Source organism: Oncorhynchus clarkii, chromosome 24 (genome assembly GCF_045791955.1).
Source record: "Oncorhynchus clarkii lewisi isolate Uvic-CL-2024 chromosome 24, UVic_Ocla_1.0, whole genome shotgun sequence".
Classification (NCBI taxonomy): Eukaryota; Metazoa; Chordata; class Actinopteri; order Salmoniformes; family Salmonidae; genus Oncorhynchus; species Oncorhynchus clarkii.
In genome coordinates, this window is record NC_092170.1 from 34,618,419 (window position 1) to 34,628,267 (window position 9,849).

Genomic DNA, 9,849 nt, shown 5'->3' on the forward strand with positions numbered 1-9,849 from the left:
GTCAATATATAAAAATCACAACATATTTCTAAAACTTTATTTTTTCAAATTCTAAAAAAGGCAAACAAAATCTGAACATGCATGATGTGATCTGATTGGAAAACTGACATTTCTAATGAAAGGCAACAACATTGAATCATACTGCATCCCTTCCAACAGCATGAGCCAGTCCCTTTGAACATTCCCAGGAGACTCCAATTTACAGCATCAGCAGAGATAGGAGAGGACAGTACAGAGATGACTAGCAACAAGGAATATATTTAAGATCACAGGACAGTCTTCCCTGAGATTACAGATAAAGAGTAGAGGTTCTCTGCCCTCCTATCAATCACCAGACTAACTACAAAATACTAATAAAACTACAAATCCCAGTTACAGGGAATTATAGCAGGTTCCCTTTTGGCATCATTCACAAAATTGCATCTGACTGGCAAGGATCAGACTGTCTAGCGAGCGTGGGGAACACTTTTACAGTTACCAACTCTGACAACGTCCCAGCCATTTCAAAATATCACATTTAAATGCAATTGTAGACTTCAGGCTAGGTTCCAATTGGGAAAACTAAAGATTAACCCTTTCCCTCCCACCCCCGTAGACCCTCTACAGTTTAGGGATGGGCTTGGCTGCCACAGCGATGCTCTCGATGGCACACTCGTCAGACCCCCGTCTGACCCTGAAGAAGCCCTCCTCGCCCCACGTCGTCCCCCAGCTGTTCTTCACCACCCAGAACTTCTGACCCGTGACGGGACATTGGCCGTAGCCCACCAGCAGCACCGCGTGGTTGGTCAGCTCAAACGGGTTGTAGGAGTCATGGAGGCCCGTGTGGTGGTAGATACCCTCCTTGTAGTGCATGAAGTCAGGATACACCTGGACGAGAACAGTGTGAGGAAGACACCTGGCCATTTTGACTTAGAACAACTAATACTGGCCATTATTCATATAGAGCTAGCCAATGCTCAAACCAACGTGTGTGTGTGTCCCACCTCAAAGGCCACCCCCATGGGTCCGTTCTTGACCAGTTCCAGCATCATGGCAGACTCGCTGCAGCCTCCGTAGAACCCTCCGACGTAGCTGTAGTCCGAAGTGTAGTGGCGGAGACAGCCATCGGGAACGTCACACGGGGAATCTGTCCCAGCGTACGGATAACACGACTCTTCCACGATCCCAAAGTCCTGGACGTACTTCCCAATGAGGTAGGGGAAACCACCGTCACAACCTGAGAGGGAGAAGTAAGAGGGCTTAGATATGGGAGAAATACACAAACACCGTTAAGGTACAATTATGCAGAGTGTGTTCGCTCATTACCTTGGGAGTACTGGGAGCAGGACACGACCTGCTGTGGGCTGAAGATGGGAGTCTCGGTGTTGTTGGTTTGGAGCCGGACACGAGCCTCCAACATTCCCATTAAGGCAAAGGAATAGCAGCTACCACACGAAGCTGGAGCCCACAGAGTACCAATCAAACCCTGCACTGTCACAACCAATCAAAAACCTCACTGTAATATCAGTCACCACTAAGAACCAGACACCCGGTCAAGCAGTCCGTGGATCATCTTTAACCTGCAACTAGAGTTCTGTGGGAATGAATCCTAAAAGCCCATTTATGCTGGAGATGAAAATGTGGTCAGAGGCTTCACATGGAGGGTGATGCAATTGTGGAGCCTCCGGAGGTATGCAGAGGCAAAATGAAACTCCGTACCACATCGAGCCTCCAATTGTAACAACGCAGAGGGCGCCGTATAGCTCTATTGACATGATTGGTTGACAGGTGGGGGAGGTACATCTTGTATAAACAAACTCACTCCCTTCACAATAGTTCTGCAGTAAATGCAGTATGGCCACTGTCGACCATGCAGAGCCTTCAGTAAGGGCCCCACTTCCTCACACAGCTATTAAAACCCCTCAACAGAGCCCCTAAATCCCAGCCCTGCCGTTGCCCTCTCAGCCAGCTATGCAACAACTCATTACACACGAGCATGTTGTCTGTGGGGTTGAGATGGGAACGTTGGCCACAATAATCCAGGAGGAAACATTGATTTAGCAGTTCTCTAACTAGGACAGGCAGTGGTACCCTGCCCTGTAGAGGACATTCCTAAGGCCTCAGACACAGCAGAAAGGCTGAACATTAAACACATGGGTTGTGAGAGGAGACATTTTGGCAACAGTCACAATAGACAAGTGTAGGCATTTGACCCAGCGTGCGTTACCCTGGTTGCGGACAGGACTGAGGTAGTTGACTCCGTTGACATCTCTCCAGTCCCAGCGCTCAGGGAGGCCGGCCGCCATCTTGGCTAGCGTTGATGTCACAGGGGCGGGGCCAACACGTCTGGGGAGGAGCATAGACTCATACAATAAGGGTACACCATGGGCATGTTCTGCAATGAATCCAAAATGAGTGTTCCTATTGAACACCTTTAGGTACTACCTCAGTTTTAGAGTCCTGTTTCATACCTACTGACCACCACCAAGGTGATCTCTACCCCACAGTCTCCTGAGGTGAACACTAGTCCCCCCCACACTATGGATTGGTGTCACCATAATGACTGTACTTAGTTCAACATATTTCTGACACCAAACTATTCCTTTAAAATCCATGAGGGGGGAGTGAACGAGTGGAGAGAAATACAACTCAGCTGGGGTTTGAGAGAGAAAGAAACCTCAGGCATTTGTAAGCCCTTGTACAGAGTGCCTCTTACTATCCGTCATACCAGAGCAGTCTAGACGAGTTGGGGCCAGAGACTGTGTCCCATTATCCTAAAACAGAACCCTCTAGCCTTGGACTCATCTGCCATGACTATTCTCTCCAGGGGCACAACTGTCACTGTGGACCTGTCCCTCCCACATTATGAAATTGCTTTTGTCACCCCCAGTTTGATCGTTGGAATGTGATGCTAAATGAGGCGAAGGTGTGCTTTAGGACCATGCGGACGCCGCCGAGCAGTCAGGTGGGCTGTGTGGAGTGTTTGACAGGATAAAATATAATAAATGATGTCCCCCCCACACTTAAAAAACAAAGTTAAGTCCCTGATTGTCACCCTTTTCTTTCAGAAGTAACAAATCTCACAGCTGACAGACATCCTGCTTCTTCCTTGTGTGAAGTTCACCAAAATTAGTTTCATAATAATTGAATTCCTGTTTCAATACATAGAGTCACAAGTGAGTGACTGTACCTGGGGATGTGTGAAGCTGGTCCCCCGGCTCTGTGCATTAGCTGCTGCAGAGTGTAGGTCTCATGTTCGCTGTAGGCCATGGCTTTCCAGGAGCTCTGAGCCACGTTGATGGAGTCAATGAAGTCCAGGTTGTGTTTGTAGGACCTCTGGAGGAACCTGGGGGAGGGGAGGGAGGAGTAAACAGACCTACACCAACCTGGGGGAGGAGAAAACAGACCGACACAAACGTAAAGACTGCTTCTACATTGCTTGCTGTTCGGGGTTTTAGGTTGGGTTTCTGTACAGCACTTTGTGACATCGGCTGATGTAAAAATCAGGCTTTATAAATATACATTTGAATGATTTGATTGACATATACCCCACATGAGAGGAGTAAACAGACCTACACAGCCTGAAGGAATGAAAACAGAATGAACTAATGCAGGAGCACTAGAACAGCCAGAGGGAGAGAGCACTGCTCAGACCAGAACACATGACTCACACAACACATGAGCAGTGACTGACAGACAACGTAAAAGAGAGTCTAAACTAAGCAGACTGCTTGTTTTTCAATATGAGCAATGCTCACACTAAAATGGGACCATGGATGAAAATAGCCTTCTAGCCAATTATAGGACTTTAATGTAAAAACATAGGTGATTATTGGAGAGCATTATTATTGGGCACAGAGTGTCAAGCCTGCTATAAAACCCTGAGGCTACTCACAGGTCATTGGGATGGTAGCGGTGTGTGTCTATGGAGCGAGGGGGTGTTGGGACAACCCTCTTGGCAGTGAAACAGGCCCAGTTGTTTCCCAGAGAATCATGGACCCAGCCTGGCAGAGTCTGGTCACAGTAGCTGGTCACCTCAGAGCCCTGCTCAGAGTACTGGAACAGAGAGGAGAAAAATCAGTCTGTACGAGGCGTCCCTGTGTGTTGTGTAGAAAGAGGACGATCACATATTGAATCTTTATGGCCTGAGTTAAAGATTAAAAAAACACAAGAGCTACAAGTCAGTGATGTTTTATGCAAGTGGAGGTGGCAGTTACCCTGATAACCGCTTTCAATATGAGCAGACAGTGTGGCGTTATGAACAGCAGCAATGAGTAACTAACAATTAGCTTTTCCAGTGAAGCATGTGGTGTGTCACTGTGCTGAAACAAGTCCAGACGGTTTCAATAAGGAAGTACAAGTGACGTGCAGATGTCAGCTAAACCATGTAGGAGGGACAACACTGAACATTTCCCCTGATAGTCACAAAGAAGGCACGTGACAAAGCCAAACGAAATACAACCCCAAATGAAAAAGGATCAACACTGAAAGTGTCTTTGAAACACAAGCCTGAATATATCAGTGTAGCAACTGAGATGTAAAAGTCAGATTAGTGATTGAACTACCAACCCTGCAATAACAGGAAAGGTGACCAGCCATGTGTCTGAAACTTAATGTACAAGGCTACAAGGTAGGAGGACTTCCATCGCGGCCAGCCCGGTCATCCGGGGGAATATTGATGGCATTGACTGAGCTAAACTGACCAAGATGCACCTAACACATAAAACCTCACAATTCTGCCCAAAAACAATGACAGTTCCTCTCAACCAGTGGCTTATGGGCTTTTTAGGTGAGAGCTGATGCCACCCTTTGATAATCAGTGTCCACTGCTTGTCTATTCCCAGCACACCTCTCCAGGAAGCTGCTATAGAAACATCTGTGCAGCACGTCAACATCCCATCAACAATCCTGTAGCAGATAGAATATGGTAGGACAAGGATGTGGTCTTTTCTGTAGCCTACAGGCTGGACATTAAATGACAATGTAATTCCATATTCACCAAAAATGTTCCAGACCTCTTGAGATCATAGTATGCTACTGTTACAGACTAAAGTGGAACCCTGAATGAAACAAGTGAGAGCTTAAACCTGCCTTGAAGAAGCCAAACCACTTGTAGTCGTTGAGGACAACCTCAAAGCCCTGATTGTAGATGAGGGTGAAGAATCCCGTGTTCCCCAGGTCGTCCACCGCCACAGACAGCTTCTCCAGGCGCACCGTTATCGACTTATCAATGGTGTCTTTTTAAAAACAGAGACATTTTGGTAATTACTTCTCAATTAAAATGTGAGCTTCTTCTGTATTGCAAAGTAAGACAGGGTAGACATTAACATTGGGCAGAGGTGAAAGTTGTAACAATGACACAATGCTCGATACAAAAGCTAAATCAATAGCCTACAAACTAAGGCAATAGACTACCGGGTCAAGTTAACACTTGAACCAATTTAAAGTTTGTTACATAGCCTACTTGATTGCTTAAAGCGTGAGGTCGTTCCGTATTTCCAGCTCTTACCCATCATGGAGCAGTTGATGCCTTTGTCTTGTCCCCCCTTCGATACTTGGAACACCCAGGTGCCCAACAGGTCTTCATATGTGCAGTTGGCCGGGGTATCAGCCTGGGAGCCCTCCACCCAGAGCAGGAACACACACAACAACACACCGCTCACCTTCATCGCGTCACACTACACTCCTGTTTACAGCACTACGCAGAGATTTGAATCTACGATAATAACTAACAAGGAACTTGAGTCTACGTATAAGAACAAATAGAAAGCGTTAAGCTATATTTCCTGAAAATGCGATGCACCTGCGATACGGGTTTGTTCCTTGTCCTCTACGATTTTGTACAATCAGAAGAAACTTTCCCTTCAGTCATATGACCCGCTGCAGCTTATCACGTGACTCGCTGGGGCTTTTTGAGAGAAGACAAATATTATTTATTATATTGTCAAGAAAGCCGAGTGACCCCCTCTAACAACGGAAATACATGTTCTCAATGATTGAAGGCAAATTAGGTCAGGTGGAACCATTGTAGCCAATGGTGCACAACTTAGTCATTTTTCTCAAAGTTACCGGAATGCAACGTGAATCCAATTATATCAGTACATTTGTAACAGCCTAAACATTACGAAACTTCTATTTGATCAAATTAGCCTCTAGTAACTCGACACTTTCACATACAGATTTTGGGCGAAGTAAATCCTCTCGCTTCACCTGTTCTTGTCTGGAGGAGAGGATCGAATTGGAAAGGGAAACTGCAAGTGTCGGTAATGACTTTGGGGTGTTCCTTGTTGAGGCAAATTACATTCAATTGGTTTTCAGCTGTGAAGACACTTCACTTCAGCAACTCTGCTGTTGCTGACTTTTAGAATCTGTAAGTCTTTCATCAGTGAAAGACAAGCGTTTTATTGGATAATGAGAACATTCAATATCATTTTTTATGTTTTTTTAAAGGTGTGTGTACAGGATATAAATTCAGCAACAACAAAAAACGTCCTTTCACTGTCAACTGCGTTTATTTTCAGCAAACGTAACATGTGTAAATATTTGTATGAACATAACAAGATTCAACAACTGAGACATAAAATGAACAAGTTCCACAGACATGTGACTAATGTAACGGATGTGAAACGGCTAGCTTAGTTAGCGGTGCGCGCTAAAATAGCGTTTCAATCGGTGACGTCACTTGCTCTGAGACCTTGAAGTAGTAGTTCCCCTTGCTCGGCAAGGGCCTCGGCTTTTGTGGAGCGATGGGTAACGATGCTTCGTGAGTGACTGTTGTTGATGTGTGCAGAGGGTCCACATAAATGGTATAATGTGTCCCTGAACAAGAGGGGGAGGTTCAAAAGTAACAGTCAATATCTGCTGTGAGATATTACCCCACTCTTCCACCGAGGCACCTGCAAGTTCCTGGACATTTCTGGGGGGAATGTCCCTATCCCTCACCCTCCGATCCAACAGGTCCCAGTCGTGCTCAATGGGGTTGAGATCTGGGCTCTTCGCTGGCCATGGCAGAAAACAGACATTCACGACAATCACGCACAGAACAAACAGTATTGCCACTGCCAATGTCATGCTGGAGTGTCATGTCAGGATGAGCCTGCAGGAAGGGATGTCTTCCCTGTAACGCACAGCATTGATATTGCCTGCAATGACAACAAGCTCAGTCCGATGATGCTGTAATAATGTGAAATAGATGCTCTTAAATTCAATTCAAGGGCTTTTTTTGGCATGGGAAACATATGTTAACATTGCCAAAGCAAGTAAAGGAGATAATTAACAAAGTGAAAGAAACAATACAAATTAACTTTACACTCACAGAAGTTCCAAAAATTTCATTTCAAATATCATGTGTCTATATATACAGTGTTGTAACGATGTGCAAATAGGTAAAGTACAGTGGTCAGGTATTCTGCCGCTGTGTACTCTCTGTTTAGGTTTAAATATAATTCTTGTTTGCCCTGATTTTTGTAAATTCTTTCCAATGTGTCAAGTAATAATCTTTTTGTTTCTCATGATTTGGTTGGTTCTAATTCTGTTGCTGTCCTGGGGCTCTGTGGGGTCTGTTTGTGTTTGTGAACAGAGCCCCTGTAACGGCCGTTGTTGGTGGTGGAAGAAGAAGAGGACCAATGCGCAGCGTGGTAAGTGTCCATATTGATTTAATAGAACACTGAACCAAACCAATAAAGCGACAACGAAACAGTCCTGAACGGTGAATACACAGAACATGATCACCCACAACTCAGGCGTGAAAACAGGCTGCCTAAGTATGGTTCTCAATCAGGGACAACGATTGACTGCTGCCTCTGATTGAGAACCATACCAGACCAAACACAGAAATCCCAAATCATAGAAAAAAGAACATAGACTCCCCACCCCAACTCACGCCCTGACCACACTAAAACAAAGACAAAACAAAGGAACTAAGGTCAGAACGTGACAGCCCCAAGTTAATTTCTCTGTAGGTGATGATTTTGTTATGGAAGGTTTGGGAATCGCTTCCTTTTAGGTGGTTGTAGAATTGAATGCTATTTTCTGGATTTTGATAATTAGCCAGTATCGGCCTAATTATGCTCTGCATGCATTATTTGGTGTTTTACGTTGTACACAGAGGATATTTTTGCAGAATTCTGCATGCATAGTCTAAATTTGGTGTTTGTCCCATTTTGTGAAATCTTGGTTGGTGAGCGGACCCCAGACCTCACAACCATAAAGAGCAATGGGTTCTATAACTGATTAAAGCATTTTTAGCCAGATCCTAATTGGTATGTCAAATTATCTGTTCCTTTTGATGGCATCAGATCGTTCACAGCTTTTTGGAAGGTATATGGCGCTGATGTTTAGGCTGAGGTATGTATATTTTTGGGTGTGCTCTAGGGCAGGTTTTCCCTAACTAGTGCAATGCTGTCGGGGGTAAGCCAAATAAAAATGTGATTCACATTTGTAATAATTTTTTTATGAAACAGTCCATTTATATTTTCCAACGGGGCTGTACATTTGGGTTCCAACGGGGCTGTACATTTGGGTTCCAATGGGGCTGTACATTTGGGTTCCAACGGGGCTGTACATTTGGGTTCCAACGGGGCTGTACATTTGGGTTCCAACGGGGCTGTACATTTGGGTGAGTTTTTTTTCTCATCTGAGTATCGTCGTTTCACCGGCAAAAATAAAATGAAACCATCTAGTGTTCAGCTAAATAACAACACAATGTCAAATACAGGTAGCCTAGTCAAATAATTAACATCCAATCGCATTAACCATTACTCTCTCGCGGGAATTCCACTCACGGTCCGTATCTAGCCAAACGTAGCTGCTGCTCATGTTTGTATCTGTACTGATGGCGCAAAAGCCATGACAGGGAGACATAGTGGAGTGGTAACGTGTGTGTAAGCAGTTTCTCCCAACGCCACTTGGGTACACTGCAGCATCCACCAAGAGGCTTTTGCTGCCAAGAGAATGCCTGACAGCTTGAAAGACGTTTTGGACACTACAGTGAAAATGGTAAACTTTGTTAAAACAAGGCCCCTGAACAGTTGTGTATTTTCTGCGCTATGCAATGATATGGGCAGCGACCATGTAACGCTTTTACAACATACAGAAGTGCGCTGGTTATTAAGGGGCAAAGTATTGATTTCGCTGAGGAACTGTACGAGTCTGCTGTTAATTGTAATGCAGAGGATTTTCCCAAAGTTGCTGTTGACGGATATCTCCTGGTAGATATTGAGGTCTGCACGAGCATTAGGCCTCATCTATACAGGTGCATGCACGCACGCACACACACACGCACACTCCACACACACACACACACACACACACACACACACACACACACACACACACACACACACACACACACACACACACTCAACATACACACACACACACACACACACACACTCAACACACACACACACTCAACATACACACACACTCCACATACACTCCACACACACCTAGGCCTACACACAGTTATACACACACTAGCCGGTATGTACCATTCACATAAGTGAGAAGCAGCATGTCTCAACTTCTCAGAGCTCAATCTGGCCTGACCACCAGTGTTTAATGTTATTAGATGACACCACTGTGACAACACTCTGCTGTGCTCAGTAACTAAACACACACACACAGCACTCTGCTGTGCTCAGTAACTAAACACACACACACAGCACTCTGCTGTGCTCAGTAACTAAACACACACACACAGCAAACCCCCCCACACACACAGCACTCTGCTGTGCTCAGTAACGAAACCCACACACACAGCACTCTGCTGTGCTCACTAACTGAACCCACACACACACAGCACTCTGCTGTGCTCACTAACTAAACCCCCACACACACACACTGTCAAATATTACAATTATCTGATAC

At 45.1% G+C, this 9,849-nt stretch overlaps 1 protein-coding gene across 2 annotated transcripts; it reads right to left on the minus strand.

Moving 5' to 3' along the window:
- Positions 1–23: 23 nt before the first annotated feature.
- LOC139382435 (dipeptidyl peptidase 1-like) lies at positions 24–6,219 on the minus strand. 2 transcript variants are annotated; one of them, XM_071126483.1, is made up of 9 exons: positions 6,157–6,219; positions 5,489–5,887; positions 5,071–5,216; positions 3,875–4,035; positions 3,170–3,325; positions 2,207–2,325; positions 1,306–1,437; positions 984–1,216; positions 24–867 (listed from the first exon to the last, which is right to left on the minus strand). In XM_071126483.1, exons 2-9 carry the CDS (start codon positions 5,646–5,648, stop codon positions 601–603), a joined length of 1,374 nt encoding a protein of 457 aa, XP_070982584.1. In that variant the 5' UTR covers positions 5,649–5,887; positions 6,157–6,219; the 3' UTR covers positions 24–600. The 2 variants fall into 2 exon arrangements, with proteins under 2 accessions (XP_070982584.1, XP_070982583.1); XM_071126482.1 differs by lacking the exon at positions 6,157–6,219 and having other exon boundaries at positions 5,489–5,969.
- Positions 6,220–9,849: the final 3,630 nt, after the last annotated feature.

Coding starts and splice junctions, on each gene's coding strand:
- LOC139382435 (XM_071126483.1), bottom strand. CDS start 5,648: ATGAAGGTGAGCGGTGTGTTGTTGTGTGTGTTCCTGCTCTGGGTGGAG. Junction 4,036..5,070: donor AGTGGTTTGGCTTCTTCAAG/GCAGGTTTAAGC, acceptor TCTCTGTTCCAG/TACTCTGAGCAGGGCTCTGA. Junction 868..983: donor CCATGGGGGTGGCCTTTGAG/GTGGGACACACA, acceptor GTTCTCGTCCAG/GTGTATCCTGACTTCATGCA.